We start from the raw sequence: 20,802 nt of genomic DNA on the forward strand, positions 1-20,802 counted from the left end.
GAAAAGCTCAGAGACATCACCCAGACCTGGAGTTGAGCACCAAGATAGGCCAAAGAAAAAAAATCAAACCAAAACTAATATTCATTCTGGGATATATATATAATATAATTCCAGGATATTCTCTCCAACTATTAGTTTTAAATAACTTAAACGTGAAAACTAAACGTTACCTTATCTTCATGTTCCTAAGAAGGCTCTTTGTCGGGTCACATGATTTTTTTTTCCCTGAGAAGTGAGCCTCATTTCCAGATTGGTCTTTGAACATTTGAATCCTGAAAAAAAAGATCTTTTGAGCCTTTTCTTTACAGCATTGCCGACTCTTTCCTCCTTCCCCTCTTCCCTCCCTCCCAGAGAATGTTCCCTTCCTTTCCAGTAAAGTGCACTTAAAATGGATTTCATGCAGTTTGATGAATTTAAGCAGATTCGTGGGTCCTGCGGTTCCTGCAAACTCAGTATCACCTTCTGCTTGAGAATCCTCATAGAACAGACTTCTCAGGAGACAAGGCCATGAGCCTTTGTGAGAAACGGATGTGCAAACCTGAGAGAGCTGTGCACAGCATGTCTGTTTCCAAGTCTGTGTTTCTTAGGTGAGGAAACCACGAAAATGTGGTGTGAGTGCCACTAGGCAGTGTGAATTCCATCTCTTCACCACTTCTGTGCCCCTGCTCTAGCGTGGCTACTTCACAGTGAATCGCTGGATTGAGATCCCATGCCTGCCTGCCCTTTCCTGTTGACAAAGAAGAAGGCGATGGATACATTCTCACTTTTTCATTCAGATTGTGCCCAGTGTCTTGAGGAAGTGACTTGGCAGTGCCTTTCAAGGGTAATGAAAATATTTGTGCATTTGGGTCACTCTTGGGAGTTCTTTTCACAGATGAAGAACATCTAAAAAGCACAGCGCTGTCACGTTGTTCACAATAGTGGAAATATCCAAAACAAGAAAATGGAAAAAATGAAGTATAATGTCGCCATTAAAATAACAGCTACGAGGCTTCAGCTGTTTGGAAACTATCTCTGTCTTTGTTATTATGTAAAGATTAGAATACTTACACGTCTGTCAACAACTGTAAACCTTACCTGTGAACGCTGGAAAGGCCAAGAATTGAATGTTCAACTAAGGCAGCAGTGTGTCTTCTCAGGCACGGGGATTTTTCCAATATGATTAATTTCCAATCAGCTGCGATTTCAATGGCATTTACTCAGTGATGTTAATCAGATTCTTGAAACATCTGTCTTGAGTGTCAGCAATTCAACTTATTCCAATTGTGGGTGCCACAGCACCACGTCCAGCATTTTCTGTGATTTAATTTGAGATCAGAATCTCCGAGACTCCCTTGCCCAGGCTGCCCTGGAACTGAGATCCTCAGATCTCAGCCTCCTGAGTAGCTAGGATTATATGCATAAGCCACCAGAATCTGGCTGCAAATTCATTGTCTGACTCTTCCCAGAAAGGGGCATCATGTGGAGACTATCCTTAAACCTACCCCCAAAGAGCAAAGGAACAGGCCTGTTTCCAGTGGCCAGGAACGCCAGCTTCCCTTGAGGTTAGAGCACGAGCTCTCCCTCCACCTTCGCTGATGACTTCATTCAGTAATCGACATGAAGCACTGGACCTCTGCGCTATTCCTTTTCACCAGTTCTGCTTCAGTTAATTTCCATCGAGTGTTTCGAGTCCCACTGACCTCTGCCCCACGAGGTGGCCGGCTCAGGAGGAGAGCCTGGCTACTGCCTCATGCCCTCTCCTGTCCCCCAGCACAGGCAGGTCTGCAGGTGGCCCTCGTGGCCAGCTCTGGGGCCCAGGGGTCCACACCCACGCGCAGCCCTGGCCAGGCCTGTGGCTCTTCTCTCGTGTAGAAGTAAAACCCACAAGGGAGCAAAGTCCCTGTCCAGATCAGAGCGCAGAGCCGGCCCCGCCTACACCGCTGAAGTTCCGCTGGGCCCACCTGTTGGTGTTCACCAACGCAAAGCCTGCATTCTGACACCCCTTGGCTCTCGCAGAATCTGGCTGGGCCTGGGAGCAGCAGCCACCCCACCCCCCCCCCCCCACCCACCAGCCTCAGGCCAGCCAGCAGTGCTGTGGCAGGCAGCCTGACTTCCAGAGCCTGACCTCTGGGGTCTCACCCCATCAGTCCAGCTCCACCGCCAGCTTCTAAAGGTATTCTTCTTTCCTCTTTTTTTTTGTTCTTTTTCTGGTGATAAAGGGCACTTGTACTTGCTAGGCAGGCACGCTACCGCTTCAGCCAGGTCCCCAGTCCCTTTGCTTCCATTTTTGTTTTTGAAATAAAAAGTTCTGCAAACTTTGTCAGGGATGCTCTTAAACTTGGGATTTTCCTCATCCGTCTTCAAGTGGCTAGAATCGCACACTCAGCCAAATAAAACTCCTGGCCAGGTGAGAAGGAAAACCTGCTTCACTGTGATACGAATTACTCACGAGAGCCGGCCAGCCACGCCCACTTTCCATGGGAGATGGGGAGCTCTCTCAGTTGTGTCAGAAGTCGCTGGGGGCGCTCACCAGGGTCTGATGTGTCTGTGGAGGGCTATGAGCTGACTCTGGAACATTCCTCTCCTTTCCTGTTCATCTAACTCACAAAACTCTAGAACACACTGATTTAAAAAAACAAACCAACTCTTCATGTTTCTCACTATAAAATATACACTAACAAAGCAATAGACTTTTCACAACTATAAAACCTAAAAGAGAAATGAAGAAAATACTCAATTTATAATGATAACAACAAAACTATGTGTGTATATTATATATACATGTACATATAATTATTCATGCAACAGCACTATTATACCTGGAAGAAATAAACTACATGATCTTTGTAAGGATTGGAAGTTTTTCAAGGTAAAAATATATGTCTTAGATAAGAAGACAATATTAGAAATGTTCTCTGAAAATTAATAATCAAACTATTAGATAATCTTAATTAGAACTCCTTTACAAACAAAACTTTAGCATTGACTATTTCATGAAATGCTCTGGATTGTCACATAGAAGAATGAACAGCTGCCAGGGGCTGGCAGCTTATAACTGTGATACTAGCTACTCAGAAGGCTGAAATCTGAGGGTCTCAGTTTGAAGCAGACAGACAAGTCTTAGATAAGTCTAATATTGAACTAAGCAGCATAAAGCCTTAAGTTGGAAGTATGGCTCAAGTGATAGAGCACCAGCCTTCAGTGAAAAAGCTAAACGAGACCACAAGGCCCTGAGTTTATCCTAACTATAGACAAAATGAAGTTCCTGTGGTATTAAAGGCCCAAATACTTTTTAAACTGTTGCTTCCTTTAACACAAATGGGTCAACTTTTCAATCAAAGAAATGCAAAAAAAAATACAAAGGTAAAAGGACTGTATTTAACTGACCATAAAAGTTTAAAAATTTAGGGCCGGGAGTTTGGCCTAGTGGTAGAGTGCTTGCCTAGCATGCATGAAGACCCGGGTTCAATTCCTTGGTACCACATACATAGAAAAAAAGCTGGAAATGGTGCTGAGGCTCAAGTGGTAGAGTGCTAGCCTTGAGAAAGTCCAAGGACAGTGCTCAGGCCTTGAGCCCAAGCCCAAGACTGGCAAAAAAAAAGTTTAAAAATTTAAATATTAAGAGGAAAAGTCAGTACACAGTTCAGTGGACAATATTTGTAATCCAAGTCACAGATAGCTCTAGCCCAGCACTGAGGTGAACTCCTACCAAGGTGTTCAGGAGAGAAGAGAAGGGGCAGGCACCCAGGACTCGTGCCTAAAATCCTAATACCCAGGAAGGTGGATCTGGAGAACTGTAATTCAGAGCCAGCCTGGGCAGAAAAGTCTTGGACACTCCATCTCAAAAATAACCAGGAAAAAGCTGGAGTGGAGGTTTTGTTCAAATGTCAGAGCACCAGCCAAGCAAGTAAGAAGAATAGTAAAGATAAATATTCTTCAGGGGACACAGCTGGACAGTGCTAAAATAAACTCTACATCAACTACGCGATGGGAAGTAAGGAGCAGATGTCCTTGTAAGCACGGAATTAGATGCTGGACCACTGATGAAACTCCTGCTTTATCCTCAGGAAGGTCGAAATTGAGCTCTGGGCAGATGGGAAAGTATATGTTCATACATCACCGTATACCCAGACAGTTGGGGAAATTACCTGTCTAGGGCTCTGAATAACTCTTCATCCCACCTGTCACACGCCAATAACGACAGCTTCACGGGCAGTCCCAGCTAAGGGAAAGGCTGGGTTTGCGAATTGGTTTCTTATCCCTGCAGTGCCAGGAACCGCACATTGGCAGACATTCTCAGGGATGGCAGCAAATCCCTGCATCCCCGTTCCCGGCTGTGGTGCCCTGAGCAGAACCCTCCTGCTTCATCCTTGCCTCCCTGCTGAAATCGCTTCCCGTGGTGTCCTGAGCCTTATGGCTTCCAAAGGCCTGCGTTTGTTGGGGAGTCTCTGCAGGCGAAGTGCTCAGGTCTGCCTGGTGTGTCAGCAGAGGATGAAGGGGTGCTCAGGGCGGGGAAGGGGGGGGTTGCTGGGTTCATTTTGGCTAAAGGCTCCTGATCTCATGGAGGAAAAATTCAAAGATGTGCCTGGAGAAGGGGAGGGTTCATTCCTGCAAGACAGGTGGAAGCACGGCCTCAAGATGGGAAGGCAGAACGAATGGCTTCCCCGAAGGCCCCGAGCCCTGCAGCCTTCAGTGGGGTCTGTGAACTTGGAGCTCCTCAGTCCAGAGCACGGTGGCATACATGTCTAACTGCTCGCACACCGGGCAAGGGGCTGTAGACCCTGAATGGTCAGATTGGAGCTGGCATCCTTCCGGAGCTTCCATGAGAGGCTGTGTATGTCACCAATTGTTCCTTGACAGCGGGAGGTGAACGCTCATCAACCCACGCCATTATCAGCCATTAGGTTTTCTAATTCTGAGTCTGACCGCTGTGCCACAATGACCGTGGAATGTGAAAAATATGACAGAAAAAGTGACAGAGGAAGGGACCACAGTGGTGAAAGGAGCAGGCTGCAAGGAGCGTGCAAGGTGTGCTCTGTTCTGGCGACCGCTCTTCCGATCGTGCCTGGACACACAGAGGCCCTCGTGTACTGATGTGTCTCACTGCATGCCACTGGGGCCGGCTCGTTGAAATTTTTAAAAACACAAAAGTTGAAAAAGGATCAACTAATTGAATGTCGTTCGGCTATAAACAAAAGACATAGACAGCCCCATAATCAATGTCACGTTGCTGATTATGAATCGTGTGAGCTAATTGTGACACGACACCAGCCCGGGCATTTTGACCACTGGACTCTAGGTTGTTGTGTACAATGCTTTAACATGCTTTCTTTTTTTTCCTTTTCCTTTCTTCAGCAATCCTTAAAAGCCATCAGATATGAAATATCTCCAGACAAGGAATATGCTCTTTTCTCCTATAACGTGGAACCGGTGAGTATGGCCCTTGCTGTTTCTGTATCCTCCGTTTATTACATTTATCTCCCTGTACCTCATCCTTGGTGAGCTCTGGTCCTCACATGGGCCTGGCGTGGGCCTGGCCTGGGACTGTCTCTCCTGAGGCCCCGCGGCCACCTAGGAGAGAGAACAAGAGTGCATGCTCATGGCAGGGGGAGATTGAAAGAAAGAAGAAAATCGCTCCTGTGGGAGCCACTGTGTGGGATGTTTCTTGGGAAGGGTGTGTTAATGGATATTTCTATTACCCCTTCATGCCTTCTTTTCCAGCTTCTAAAAGAGCAAACCACTTTTATCCTACACGTAAAATGCAGCTATAGGGGTTGGGAGCGTGGACATGTGGTAGAGTGCTTGCCTAGCATGCACAAAGACCCGGATTTGATTCCTTGGTACCATATACACAGGAAAGGGCAAAAGTGGTGCTGTGGCTCAAGTGGTAGAGTGCTAGCCTTGAGAAAGCTTAAGGACAGTGTCCAAGCCCTGAGTTCAGGACTGGAAAAAAAAAGCTTTTTAAAATACTTTTGTATCACTTCTGGATTATTGACTGGAGATTACAACACTTTTTACTCCCAATGTAAACTTCTTCCATTCAGTGTTCGATTCTGCCCACCCCCCTGCCCCGGCAGTGTCTGTGCATTTGCTCTTTATTGTTGAAATTACAGATATTTAGAGTTTTAAGGTGTTGTTGGTTGTGTCGTTGTTTTAATATAAAACTGCTTCAAGGGGCCAGGAGTTTGGCCTAGTGGTTAAAGTGCTTGCCTAGCATGCACAAAGACCCGGGTTTTATTCCTTGGTACCACATCCATAGAAAAAAAAGCCGGAAGTGGTGCTGAGGCTCAAGTGGTAGAGCTGTAGCCTTGAGAAAGTCCAAGGACAGTGCTCAGGCCCTGAGCTCAAGCCCAGGACTGGCAAAAAAAAAAAAACCTGCTTCAAAGCTGAAACATGGAGACTTTCCTTTCTTCTTTTGTTGTTATTTTTATGAATGTTTCTATTCAGGTTTTGGAGTGAAATTAACAAACATAGTGTCAGCATAGGAAAAAATGTAACCCAAATAATAGTTGTCTTCTCAATAGGGTGCAGACATTAAGAGAATTCCGTGTGTGTCTGCTGCTCTGATTAGCAGGGGAAAGAGGGGCCATTTGCCGGCATCGTGCCTGGTGACAAAGGCCGAGGGCTGAGGGGTGAGTGTGATGCGGGGATGTGACAGAAGAGGCCCGAGGGTTGTCACGTGCACACTCAAGCGGGCACACAGGCCCACAGGCATCCTGCACCCAGGTGCACACACGTGTAGACGTACACACAGCTGGGCACACGCCAGCACTCAGCACGGCTGGGCCGCGTCTGGGATCTGTGCACTGTCACATGCCCACACTCGCCCTCCACACGGCCCCCAAGACCCCAGCTGGGCTCTGCGCCCGTCCTCGCTGGTGTCCCTGCAGTGCGGGCCTGGGGTCACATAGCCCACTTCACAGAGCAGCAGGATGCAGTGCACACCACCTCTTAAGCGCTGTCCGTCTCAGGGCCTTTGCACTGCCCCCTCTAGAGCATTCAGAGCACGATGAGAGGGGAGGTGACGGCTGCTGGCTGGAAGGACCGCTCCTCTTTGCACGCACCCTTCCTTTCCCCCGTTAAATTGGACATGTGCTCACTTCCTGCGAGTGGAGCTGAGATTGAAGGGGAGAGAGCGGGAGGCTCTACCTCAGGTGACGAGGCTGGGGAGAGACGTTCTCTCCTGAGCGTCACCCCAAGGTGGGAGGGCCCTGCCTGGCTACAGCGGCTTCTTCAAGGACATGCTGGCTCCTGAGCCCAGCAGGCCACCCGCTGTCACCATCCTTCTCAAGTCCTGGAGCGGCAACGTGGCCAGCTCCAGACCCCCAGCTCTCCTGCACCCCCAAGTTAAATGGCTTCCCCGAGCTTCCCTGGGGGAGTGAACCCCCACTCGGGGTTCTCATTCCTGAGACCCTCCTTGCCTTCCTCGTTGTCCTGTGCCTTCATGAAGGAAGTTGGGGTTCACACTTCCAGTACCGATGGGCCATGTAGGAGGAATCGCTGCTCGCATGAACCCCAACAGCTCTGGCTTTCGTGGAACTAATCAGTGACTTATGTGTTCCTAAGAACTGCCCGCCTCAGGTAAACCTGAATTTAATTACCCTGTTAAAGTGATCTCGGGTCGTCTCTTTGTGGACGCTGGTGACGGTCCCAGGGGTTTGTGGTGTGGAGTCTGGGGCTCGGCTAGCTGGTAGCGGGGCAGATACACACTCTCTCCACCGAGGAGCTTACTAAGCCAGGAAGGACGACTCTTCTTTGTTGCTTACCAGCAAAAACAGCACCTGGACACTGAGAAGGCCCTGTATAAGGGGCCTGGTGCCACGTGCTATCTAACTGGCCCCCCATGTGCCCGTCCTCAGTTTGTGAATGGCTGAGAGGGCGGGGTCAGTGGGGGTCGGGCGGGGTCAGGAAGCTCTGTCCAGCTTCAGGTCTTGTGTGATCCAGCCCAGTATTCCTCCTTTGGGACTTATCCATGGCGTATGTTCAAGTCAGTGTCTCCTGAGTCTACCTTCCTCGGAGGGCGATTGTAGCATATTCTGTGACTCCTAGAAGCAGAACTTTGAGACTGGAGGGAGACAGCTCTGCCAGCTGGGGGCGTGGAGAGAGTCTGTCCTCGCCTGTGACCCTCCCTGAGGCTGACACGCAGCCATACGTGCAGCAGAGCAAAGCCGCGGCCACAGACAACTTCATTCCTCACTGCTACCCAGTGACCTGCCGAGGCTTGAGGACACTCTGCCGCTCACGTCTGGCACCCGGCTGGACGGGAGTCCTGAAACACATCTTCAGCGCTGAGTCTGCTTGGCTCGACCTTCCGCAACATTTGAATTTACGATCTCAGTCATGGGTTAGGTAACTGGTGAATGACTTAATGCATTGTCCTTCATCATGTAAGGGTCAGCTCATGTCACCCTCAGGACTTCTTATGGGCAGGCCCAGGGTGGCCTGGGGGTCTTATCTCCTAAACCCTCCCGGCCAGATGAGAGGCACCACAGCCTCAGAGCCGTCGTTTTATTAAAGTAAGATAGATGTTCAGGGCAAAGCTGCTGCACCCGAGATTGCTATGGTTTGGCAGCCCAGCGTGTCCCGCTCAAGCACAGCACGTATGACCTTCAGACTCCAAGGAAGGGCACGGGGAGGGGGATAAACAGAGCAAACCTAGATCCCCAAACCTGGCTTCACGTCAAATCCTTCTCTTTGCTTTAGTTTTGTTCTCCTTGTTCTTTAATTTCTTACAGAATTATAGTCCAAACTCAGGGCCTTGAGCCACACTCCCCATCCATTGAGTGTGTCTTTCACACAAGATCCTTTGTGCTGAATTTGCCCACGTTAGTCTCCATCTCTGGTCCCCCTTCCTCTCCCTCCCTCAGAGGCGGGGGTTCCAGGGTTGTGCCACTGTGCCCAGCCTACCTGCCTTCCTTTTCTGAACACAATTTCCTAGTGTCTCTTCAGAACTTCTCAGCATCACCACATTTAAATGTATTCTGTCCTACGGAAGCAGGCGTGACGCTGTGTCAGAAATGGAGGAGCTGAGCTTAGGAAGCTCTTGTTCCCTCCGTAATAAGGCAGGTGCCGTGCTGTGCTCGAGCTGGAGGGCCTGTTGTGTGTCTGGGTGGTTAGTGCTGGCCTGCAGCCAGCGCCCCTCCTTCACAGAAGCGCCTAGAGCCTCCCCCCTCGACGTGAGAACCGGGAGTGTGAGCAGGGCGCTGGGTCCTGGGTCCCCCGGGCTCTCGAGGCCTTCCTTTGCACATGCTGTGCTTGCTGCTGGCTGAGGTCTAGAGCAGTGGTGCCAAGCCCAGGCCAGGGCCCTTGGCACGCACGCGGGCGGGGCAGCCTCGGGGCCCTCGGCCAGGGCTCTGATCGCATTTGTGGAAGGCCGAGCTGCCGCAGGGCTCCAGCCCTGGCCGTGGAGATGGGTGACAGTGGTGGATGACGGCAGCGATGGTGCAGGTGAGGAAGCCACCACGAGAACCGTGCCCGGCGGCGCGGTGGCCGCTGTCCCCTGCGCGGGTGCTGACCAGGCCGGGACACTCTTCAACAGAGGCATCGCCTGTCGAGAAACGAAGGGCGATAATTAACAGTCTGGAGGGGATGCGGGGACAGAGCGGGACAGCCCCCCCCAGGCGTCACCCTGCTGCATGCTGGGAGTGGAAGCACCCCATAAAGGGCTTCTAAATACTCCAGCCCCCAGCTGCCTCCGCCACAGCTGCCAAAGCCACTTCCCACCACGGCTCTGCTGAGCACACACGGACAGGGCCCCCGCAGCCCCAGTCAGGGAGTGTGAGCCGTTGGGCCAGGGAATGGGGCGGGAGCTCCTCCTGTGCAGCAGCTGCTTTGTGGAAGTCCCTGCATGGCACTCTCCGCATGGCAGCCTCTGTATGACACCCTTGTGTGAGTGACAGCCTCTGTGTGGCAGCCTCTGTGTGACAGCCTCTGCATGACACCCTCTGCGTGACAGCCTCTGTATGACACCCTTGTGTGTGTGACAGCCTCTGTGTGATAGCTTCTGTATGACACGCTCTGCGTGACACCCTCTGCGTGACAGCCTCTGTGTGACAGCCTCTGTGTGGCAGCCTCTGTGTGGCAGCCTCTGCATGGCATCCTCTGCATGACATCCTCTGCATGGCACCCTCTGCATGGACATGGAAGGGGTGGGACAGAGCAGCAATAGCCAGGCACTTAGTCGTGGCCCCAAGTCCCGGGTTCAGCTAGTGAGTCGTGCTGGTCCTGGCTGTGCTGGTCTGCAGGGTCTCTGTGAAGGCCTTGGAATCAACTCCATGAGCGATGCCACCCTGACTTTGCCATCTGGAAAGAGCCTGGGGGGAAGCAAAGAGCCAGAAAACGTGCCAGAGCCTGAGTCTGCGAGAATTGGCAGCTCCAGCCTCCCAAGATGCACACTGTTCCAGGGCTCCTCCCCTCCTCCAGGGCTCCTCCCCCCCTCCAGGGCTCCTCCCCTCCTCCAGGGCTCCTCCCCTCCTCCAGGGCTCCTCCCCTCCTCCAGGGCTCCTCCCCCCCTCCAGGGCTCCTCCCCTCCTCCAGGGCTCCCCTCCTCCAGGGCTCCTCCCCTCCTCCAGGGCTCCTCCCCCCCTCCAGGGCTCCTCCCCTCCTCCAGGGCTCCTCCCCTCCTCCAGGGCTCCTCCCTTCCTCCAGGGCTCCTCCTCTCCAGGGCTCCCCTCCTCCGGGTGCTCTCCTCAGGGGCTCCCCTAGTCTGGGGAGGCTCACCGGTGGCATTACCCAGCAGGAAGAAGCTCCCTGGTGGCAGTGGAGGCCTGCGGTTGCTGGGCAGCCATTCTCACCAAGCCAGGCACGGGCACTGCTTCAAAAGCCTGTGGCAGGGCACAATGGCATAGGGGTTGCAGGCCCATCCTTGGTCACATTCGGCTTCTCCAAGGGAGAGAATGGGCTCCTCCCCCACTGTGTCTCAGCCTCTCTCCCCACTGTGCCATGGCACAGAGGAAGGGAGCAAACACGTCACTCCCTGGGTGCCGTCCACTCTGCCATGGCAGCGAGCCTGTACTGGCACTGATTAAGGCCTTCCTGCTTCTGCTGCTGTGGTCAGAGGCCTCTGCGGCCCCGGTGGAGGGGGCCTGGTCTCCCTGCAGTCTTTCTGCATGCGAGGCAGTGATGCCTCTGCCCCTTCTGAGCAGAGGAAAGAAGCAGCCCTCCCACCCACTCTCCTCCCTCCCCTCCTCCCTCCCAGGCTCCCAGTCCCGGGTCGGGGCCCTCTCCACCCAGCCTGCCACCTAGGGCCACAAGGTACTGTGCAGTGCTTCTCTGTGAGCCCACTCGAGCCCAGGAGAGACACAGGTGCCATCGAGTCCCTGTGACGTGAGGCTTCGATGGGGGGGAGGAGATGCCACCACACCCCCCTCGGCTCTGGGCCACGTCCTCTGCCTCAGTGTCATTTGCCAGCCTCCACTTCCATGTCCTCTGCTGGTGGAGACCCCTCTCTGTGCTGCTCGATGAGCTGCCAGGGTCACGCCAGCCCGAGCCATGGAGAACAGGCTTCTGTCCAGACTCCTCCTGCCAGTATCTGCCCCCCCTCAATTATGACTGTGCACCGCCACCGTCATTGACGTGGGGACAGGGGTGTGGTGTGTGCTCAGTCCCTAGGCGCAAAGGCTGGGGTGCAATCCCCCAAGGGTCTGAGGAAGAGCCCTTTCCATGCCCAGCACTGAAGAAAAAGAAGAGACAGGTCTGCTGGCGCCTCGCCGGCATCCCAGCTCTCCAGACACCTGGGGGATTGGCAGGCCTGTCTCAGGAATGCATGTGAGTGGTGTATGTACATGTGCATATGTGTGTGTGCACGTGTGTGTGTGTTCATACAGCCACGCTTAGTTCTTCTAGCCAAGTGTGGCAGCCCGGATGGCAGCAGCTCGCTGCATCACCCACAGGCTCTGTCACCTCATGGCCTGTTGTCACCTGGCTGGGTTTCCCCCAGAGGGGCTGAAGGGATGGGGAGGAGGAGCTGAGGAGAGGAGAGGGAGCACCTGGGCCCCGTGTCTCATTTCCCCTACCCCCCCACCAGAACTACAGCTTCTAGAAGCCCCTCAGGTTGGGTAGTCACGGCAGAGTTAAAGGAGAAGCCTCGGGAATAAGAGAAGGCCTGTGGGAGACGTTGCTGTGTGGGTGAGGTGGCAGGCAGGCTCCCTGAAGGGCAGTCAGGGGCCAGCGGCCTTCTATTAAAGGACCATGGGCAGCTCAGCTGATATGTGCCTGTGGGGTTCCAGCAACTTCTCTGCCCCTACCCTCTCTCCTGACCCCAAGTGACTCTTACCAGGCTTCAGGAAGTGTGCAGCCCTCCCCTTCTCTGCATCCTCAGCTGCTCACATTTCCCCAGCATGTGGCTTCTTACAGAACCCCAGTGCCTTTGCTTATCCCCTACGGGACTCTGCTGGGGAAGACTTGCTATATGTAACTAATGATCAGGAGCCCAGAAGACAAATACCGCTTTCTGGTGTGGACACCAGAACAGATGTGGGTGACTGCACCACTCCCTGGGTTTCCTGGTCCTCTGGCTGGTCCTCTCTGGTGCACAGGCAGGAAAATCTGCTGGGGTGAGTCCTGTTCAGATCTGTGGAGTCTTGGATGGACCCTCGCTGTGCCGGCCCAGCCTCCCCTGTGGAACAGCTCCTGAGCAGCACCTGCACAGCCGGCCCGGCTGTAGGGGGCTGTGGTATCTATGGGGGGCTGGGGAGCTGCGGTATCGGGACGGGGCCTCAGTGGCTGTCACTCCATCAGCAGCTACCTCATCTACCAGATGACCTAAAGGAGCACAGGGAGTTCCAGAACCGTGTGTGACATGGTGGGAAGGCACAAGAGCTGCACATGCGTGCAGGCGTGCAGGCGTGCACATACTCACCCAGCTCAACAATGTCATTTAGCAAATGTTTAAGCTCTGAAAATACAAACAGAGCTGTTCACCTTCCAATATTAGCTTTTATCAAGTTTTCAAAAGCATAGCATTTTATGGAAGCAAATTGAGCAGAAGACTCGCCCAAGGCCTTTTACATGTTTTATGTATTTTGAGGTAAGCGGGGGAAAGGCTCATTCAAGCTCATGGAGAGAAGGAAGAGGACAAAGGGACATTTCCTGCGCACTTTCTTCCAAAGGATGAGTGTGGAGAATGTGATAATAAAATGGAGCACCGAGGAGACTCTCCGTTCGTGTGTGCGGCCGACTTGTGGATGTGGGAAGGTGACCAGACGTCCGTAAATATCTTCTTTTTCTGTTCCTAGAAGAGAGTCCCATACGTCTGAGCTCTAGTGCCGGAAGTTCTGCCGTGGGCTGGAGCTGTGCACGCGTGGCCAGGCAGCGCCCTGGGCCTGAGGAGCAGGCAGGCTGCTCCCCTCCTCTGGCCTCTTCCAGCCTCTGCGCCCTCTGTCTCCCAGTCTATGTGGATTTGGGTCCATGCTCCAGATATCAACCCTTTCTCTGAAGATGATTTCATGGTGGCTTCGACATGAGCCCCCATTTTCCCCTGGGAGCAGAGCATCTGTGGCTGGTGAGGAAGGGTGGGTAGAATGGGAGACGCCACCATTGTGGCATGCGTTTTTATCTACAAGTGTGAAGGTGTGGAGTTCCTGCTGTCTCTTCACCATCATTTGGCCCTGAACCAACTGGTTTGCATCGCAGCCTGTGAGCGTCAGGCTCATAGGTTGAAGGATGGAGCCAGGAACAGTTGCTCCACGGATACAAATACTGTGGTGAAGATCATATTAAGGCATGTAGATGCATGCATGCACTGTACACTGGGTGCTGGCGACTGTTTCTGCAATCCTGAGCAGGAGGCTAAGATTTAGAGGATCCAGGCTCAACGCCAGATCAAGAAAAATGGCCCATGAGACTCAGTCTCTTGAATAACCAGCAAAAAGTAAGTTTGAAGGTATGTTTCAAGTGGTAGAGAGCCTGTTATGAGCAAAGGAACTGAACAACAAGGAAGGAAGGAAGGAAGGAAGGAAGGAAGGAAGGAGGGAGGGAGGGAGGGAGGAAGGAAGGAAGGAAGGAAGGAGGGAGGGAGGAAGGGAGGGAGGGAGGGAGAAAGAGAGGGAGGGGAGAGGAAGAAGAAGAGAGGACAGAAGGGAAGGGAAGGGAAGGGAAGGGAAGGGAAGAGAGGAAGACGTACATTCTGAAGTCTTGGACTCACACATGCAGCGAGGACTGGTCAGCCTGTATCTTGCCCCTGGGTGTAGCTGACCCCACAGAGTGAATGCAGCCAAGAAAATGAGGAGCCACACAAGAAAGAAGGAAGTATGTCTCGAGGACAGTGAGGAAGGAGTCCGCAGAAGAAGAAGGGAGAAAAGCAGAGCGATGGGAAGGAACGGAGCTCTGTGTCCTGTGGCAGCCCAGAAGGAAGACAGGCTCTGGCAGGGCCGGGACCAAGTCAGGCCTGGCTGGCCGGTTCCTCAGGGCTCACTGCCAAGGGATTTCTCCTGGATCGCCTGCTCGGGTTTCTCCCGCACAGCCATTGGCTGACTTCACTTGTCTCCAGAGTCTCAGACCCAGGACAGTTCTCAGCAGGCGATTGCCCCGGGGAGGAGGGGAAGAGAAGAGGAGTCACCCGTGGTGCTGCGTGTCAGATGCATTCTGGGAGTGCATCTTTGCAAACAGCATTGGAATCCCAGCTGAACGCTTTACTGTGCCTCTGAAATGGAGGACGGGTGTTTAAGGCGCATGCCCTCGTGGTCACCTACCCCCAGACAGGAATACGAGTGAGGAGCCCAGAGAAGGAACGAAAGAGCCTTAATCCTTGATCTGAATCAGTCAGTGGCTCACAAAAGAAAAGGTATTCACAAAGTGCATGTTTATATTCAGAGAAACACAAATTGTATGGCGCATTAGGGCTGGAGAGGCATCGTGGGCAGGAAAAGCTGCGTGGAAACCACGCGTGAAGGGAGGCGCAAGCATACACAGTGCATTCACAGAGACTCCCGGACAAGGAGAAACAAATCGCCAGCCTCTTAACGCTAAGAGGATTGGTGGAGGACCAATTATTCCAGAAGGCTGAATCCCGAGGATTTGTTCCTTGCCTTTGAATTTGGAGCCTGACAACGGCGTGTCATTGTACTTCACCCCATAGCGGGGCTGTGACACCACTGTAAGCTCCTTGTCATGGCGAGGGGGGAGGGAGGGGGGGCAGTGTGCGTCTGTGGTCGCAGCAGTTCTCCGTTGCCATGGTGAGGCTGGGCCGCGTGTAGAGGCTTACTGGATTATTGCATGATTAGGTTGTAGTGAGTTACTGGGTTATGAGGCGGTACTGGGTCATTACAGGGTCAGCGCTGCCCATCCTGCAGGTCCAGGGGCAGCAGGGCTCTGGCAGGTGGCACCGCGGTGGTGGGGACATGGGTGGGGACTAATCAGGGTGCATGCAAACCATACTCTTCCTTCGGTGATCCCCACTCCCCACCACTCAGCCCCCCCTGGCTCCACCAGAGGGGGCAGCACATGTGCAGGAAGAGAGAGGTGTGGCTGGAGCCCAGGGAGGGGCCTGAGTGAGGGGATGGAAGGAAGGCTGGCTCTGCAGTGGAAGGACAGGGCATCAGCTGACCAGTAAGAGGGCACAAGTAACCTTGCCGCAGTTGTCCGCTCTGATGTGCTGAGATCGAACTGACTGACCCAAGGGGGAGGTGGGCAGTGGAGGTGAGGGCAGGCGGAGCCCAGCAGTACCCAGGAGCCAGAGCAGGAATTATCAACTCTCCAGTCCAGAAGAAGTTCTAGTGGACATTTGGTTCAGTTTCCCACTCTCACGTTTTCCTTGAACCAACAAGGAGGGGCACTAAGCAGCAGGAGCTGTTGATGCCGGGCAGCGGGCAGCTTTGACCATCAAAAGGCGATGGCCTGGCCTCCGCCCCTTCACTTCTCACTGTGGGGCGGGCTGGAGTGGGGGAAGGAGAGGTCAAGGAGCACAAACCACGCACTCACCTTAGTCTGCTGAGCATGGACAGCTGGCCCACAAACGAAGGCCTGACGTGGTAGAGGACAGCCAGGGAAGGGGCGGTGACGGTCGGGTGCCGCTGGGTCAGTGGAGGAGTTATTGACGCAGTGCTGACATGGCACTGACTTCGAGGTACTGATATGGACTGGCATGGCGCTGACGTGGCGCTGACTTACCATCTCAGGAGCAGCGGACGCCTTCACAGAGGAAGAAGACATGTGGGGGGGGGGGAGTCAGGGCAGCTCCAGGGGAGTCTGGAAAAGGGGCTGGTGGGGTGAGCAGCGAGGGCAGGAAGGGAGCCCTGAGCAAAGGGGAGGTCAGAGAGGCAGGAGCAGCCATGAAGTTGCCATCCAAACCTTCTCTGGTTTCTGTGGAATTACTAAATGACGGAAGTGAACATTTCCTGTGTGGTCTATCAAAAATGAAACGTGTTGTACTTGTTTTCTCATCTTTTGAATGGTGGACTGAGCCCTGAGTTTCCATGGAATCCAGTAACCCGTATGAATCAGTGGTACAGAATGTCCTCTCTCAAGAAAACGACTGTGTGGTGCAGTCAGCTTTTCCCCAGATACTGAGCCATCAGAAGAGTGACCCCACACTGGAGAGACTGTGGCTCGAGGCCATACCCCTCCAGGAGATGAGATACTGAGCCTCTTCTAGGAGACACAGAAGAGTGACCACACACTGGAGGGGGGACTGTGGCTCGAGCCCATACTCCTCCAGGAGATGAGATACTGAGCCTGTTCTAGGAGACACAGAAGAGTGACCACACACTGGAGGGGGGACTGTGGCTCGAGCCCATGCTCCTCCAGGAGATGCAGCCCTGTGGGGCTCCCTGGAGGGGTGGGTACTCGGTTAAGGACTTTCTAGCTCTTCTGAGTACATCCTTGACACTCATGGTTCTGTCGCCAGAACCAGCAAGGAGCCAAGGGGGGTCTTGGAAAGAGGAGAAGGCCTCTGCCTGGCCCTTGGGTTCTGATACAGACACCAAGAAATGTGTTAGAGTAAAGTTCAGAAAATGTGGTACCCACCCAGAGGCTGGACAAGGCACAGTGTGTTGGAATTTGGGGGGGGGGGGCTAGGGGATTAAAAGGTGTGGTGTGGCTTAAATCTGCCTTGTGATATGTGTAGCCCTATGTTCTGGATACCTGCTGCATTCAGTACTTCTTGTGCTAAGGGTTTTGACATTAACAGAATGGACCAAGAAATAGTGTAGCCTGTTTACTAAACTGGGTCATCATGACATGCATGTATTTTCCTTTAGCATCCTTGAAATGAAATACGGTTTCAGCAGAGCATTTCAAGACAGGTGCTTTTTCTTCTTGAGAAACACTTCTGTGGCCAAAGACATCCATTTACCCGATCCTGTCCCCTGGGGTAAATGTCTCTTACGATATTCCTGCTCTGTTCCCACAGCATAGTGGGTCAGGCAGCAAGAGTGAGGGGGGGAGTGGAGGGGAGGGAGAAGAAAAGGGAGAGGGGGGGGAAAGAGGGATGCTGCTTTCTCCTGTGTTGCAGCTTAGAGCAAAGGAAGCCATCCTGAGAGCTTGTTCTGAATGAAGCAGTCCATTCAGGTTCGCGAGCCTGTTTCCCCTGGTCTGCACTTCTGGCTGTGAGCTGGAGAACGCACCAGCCATCCATCCTCATTCTGAACACTCCCCGTGGCATTGACTGTTTCCTCTGCAAGTTGCTTTCTCCTTCCGTCCTTCACTGAATCAGCCTCTGCTCATCACTCAGCTCTCGCTGGAGTCTCTCTGGATGACACAGATTTCCAGATATTTTATTATAGTTCCTGGGCCTGTGTGCTTTGCTTTTGCCCAGCGGTACAGTGAGAAATGGAGAATTCTCTCGTTTGGCTTCTTTCCATGGCCTTACTGACTTTTGGTTCAGGGCATATTTACAGAGAAATATGAAGGTGTGTTCTAGGTGAGTGAATGGCCTAGGTTATGAACAAGTTGTTGTTTTTGGAAGGATTAAAGCAATCCGATTTCAACCAAGAAAGGCTGCATGTTTTACATGGGAATGGGTAAAGTGTTTTCTATTTTGTTACATCTAATGCAATCCGGGGTTTTTGGTTGACAACAATCAACTTGGATTTATAATCTGAGAGCTACGTGATGCGCTCTGCCTTCTGACAATTTCCAAGTCAGAGCTTAGAGACAGAACTGACCAGGCGCTGGTGGCTCACGCTTGTCATTCTAGCTACTCAGGAGGCTGAGATCTGAGGATCATGGTTCAAAGCCAGCCTGGGCACTAAAGACCATGAGACTCTTTATCTCCAATTAACCACAAGAAAACCAGAAGTGGTGCTGTGGCTCGAGAGGTAGGGCTGGAGCCTTAAGCTGAAGAGCTCAGGGACAATACCCAGGCCCAGAGTTCAAGTCCCACGACTGAAAGAAAAAAAAGGAGAGAGACAAAACTCAGGGCAAATCCCAACCTAGGCTTGACTTCTACTCCTGAAGATTCAATATGGAGTCTTGCCTCTGCCTCCTGGAGACCGAGTGGCTTCACAGGGTGAACAGCCAGCCAGGGCCCAGGGGCTTTGTGCTCCCCACAGGCCAGCTGCTCTCGCCACCCCAGCCCCCTCACCATGGTGTCCAAGGGCTGTGGGTCCTCTGGCAGTTTCTCAACTCCCTTCTGCTGCTTGGGCATGTGAGGGTCTTCTCCCAGCCTCTTGCTTCCCACGGACCTGGTCTTGACAAGAAACGTGTGTGTCTGTCTACCTTAGAAGCTGCTGGCAGCTCCCGGGTAGTGAACTTATTAATGGTGACCAGCTTTCTCTGAGCTGAGACAACTGAATCACATATCTATTTCGGTATGTTGTCCCCAAACTCAGCATTGAAGCTATCACAATTCTGGGGCTCAGAAACTCAGGGCGCATTTGGCAGAGGACCCTGGAGCACGGTCTCCCAGGAGGCCGCCATCGCCTGTCAACAAGGCTGCAGGAAGGGGTGACGCCCCCGTCCCGAGGGAGGCTGTGGGAAAAGGCTGGCTTGCTCTAACATTCCCCATGTCCTTCCCTCTCGGATGTCCCTGGAACTCTGACTATTGAATTGATGCAGCAGGGATCCGTATCCTGATTCAGGTCTGAGATTGGGGACCAGGAGTTGGGAAGTGTTGGGGTTTTCCTCTCTGTTTTGAAGGCCTTTTGCTCCCCTTTTGGGGTACTTTGTGCAGAGGTTCGGGTGGGCTGTCCTCCGGCCACAAGGAGAGGGCCTTACCTCGCAGGAGCTTCACAGAACCGGGAGCGCCCTGGGTCCTCGCTCCGCTAAGCCGAAATCTGTGTTCCTAATTTGATCACAAGCCGGGTAGCCATGGAGATGGCATTGGGCCCCTGGCTGCTCTGTAACCCTTTGCAAATGATGGAAATCATAAAGCCAACAAGGTTTGCAACAAATTGCCATCCTGAGTCAGTTGGCCTGGACCCCGGGATCTCACAGCCAGCTGCTGCGGGCTCAGCGGAGTCTGCCGGGACTCGAGACGAGAAAAGGACTCATTGCTGCCTCCACTCAGTGTTTTCTTTTGTTCTGTTTCAGATCTATCAACACTCCTACACCGGATTTTATGTCCTGAGCAAAATTCCTCACTGGTAAGATGGCTCTTCCTTTCTTTAAACTAGCAGTCTGCAGGACATGGCGGAGGGGAGGATTAGAACTAGTTGCACAATCCTGAGGGCAGGAAGCAGGGTGGTGGGAGGGCCTGGTGTCAGTGGGGCGGCGGCCGCAGGATAGAGGTCTGTCTCTCACCATACAGCAGACCCGGGATGCGATGATGCCCATGAGCGACCCACCGTGGGCAGAGGGTAGAGTCAGCAAGGCCTTTGAGAGGTTCAGCGTAGGCCAGGCCCAGGAGAAAAGTCCCAGCACCCACATCTGTTTGGGCCGCCCTGCTACACACTTTTCCATGACTTCAGATTGTATTGCTGAGCTCATCTGCACTCTCAAAAAGGCCCAAGTGTGGGCTGGGAGTGGGACTGACAAAAAAAAATTGCCCAAACTTGTCCATGGGAAGGAAGGACATAGGCAAAACTGTCACCCCCCGCCCCCCCCATATTGTCAGCAGCGTTGTCCGGGGCCCACAGGATGGTGAAAGCACTGGAAAAGTTTGGCAAAGCCATGGGTTCAAATACCTAATGAGCAGGTTCCAGACTAGGAAAGTCCAGAGGGGATATAACTTGCAGTTGTTTTCACTTCTGTTTTTCCTCTCTTCTTCCTCCTTCCTCCCCTTTATCTTCAGACAGGAGTATGGATGGGAGCAGCCAAACGCAACTGCTAGATTATTTGGAAAATTAAGTGGGGGAAAGGCTAAAGGCACCCAACTCTAGTTTAAAAAAAAAACAATAACCGTAAAGAATCTCTCATGAAGAGCATATTGGAGCAGAAATGCAAATGTTCTTTAGTAAAGAGGAATTATTCTATTCGTTTTCAAGCAGATATACATCTTCAGAGGTCCTGACAGGAAGGAATATGATTATGCCTTGAGATTTATCTGCCCCTTTGGGAAATAATGGGATTTGTGCTGGATGATGGATATTTCATTCATATAAATCTGTAAAACTGAAAACAGTTTACGTTTGGCATATTGTGTTAATATTTTATTGCATCTATTAGAATTTAAAAGACACGGAGTGTAAGAACTTGGCATGGAAAGTTTAGCCAAACAAACTATTTTCCATATTTTTTTAAAAGATGGTTGTAGCATCTTTTAAAAGATTTTAAAAGATGGTTGTAGTGCCCACATGACAGGTCCCTTGTGAGAGCTCAACAGGAGTTTTTTTTCACCTTGATTCTTTATTGTTTTAGAAGGTTTTATTTTTCTTTTCCTGTTTTCTTTCCTATCGGTTTGGTCACTTTTTGTTATCTGGGGTTTTCTGTAAAGGGATTTTCAGA

At 52.3% G+C, this 20,802-nt stretch overlaps 1 protein-coding gene across 1 annotated transcript in view; it reads left to right on the forward strand.

Moving 5' to 3' along the window:
* Window positions 1–20,802, forward strand: part of Dpp6 (dipeptidyl peptidase like 6) — a 498,824-nt gene that overhangs the window by 375,257 nt on the left and 102,765 nt on the right. Inside the window, exons 5-6 of the mRNA XM_090333593.1 lie at window positions 5,338–5,412; window positions 19,450–19,502. Of these exons, the coding sequence (XP_090189719.1) occupies window positions 5,338–5,412; window positions 19,450–19,502 (128 nt within the window). The remainder of the gene's footprint in view (window positions 1–5,337; window positions 5,413–19,449; window positions 19,503–20,802) is intronic.

Source organism: Megascapheus bottae, chromosome 5, assembly GCF_031878675.1.
Source record: "Megascapheus bottae isolate mThoBot1 chromosome 5, mThoBot2.hap1, whole genome shotgun sequence".
In the NCBI taxonomy this organism is placed as follows: domain Eukaryota; kingdom Metazoa; phylum Chordata; class Mammalia; order Rodentia; family Geomyidae; genus Megascapheus; species Megascapheus bottae.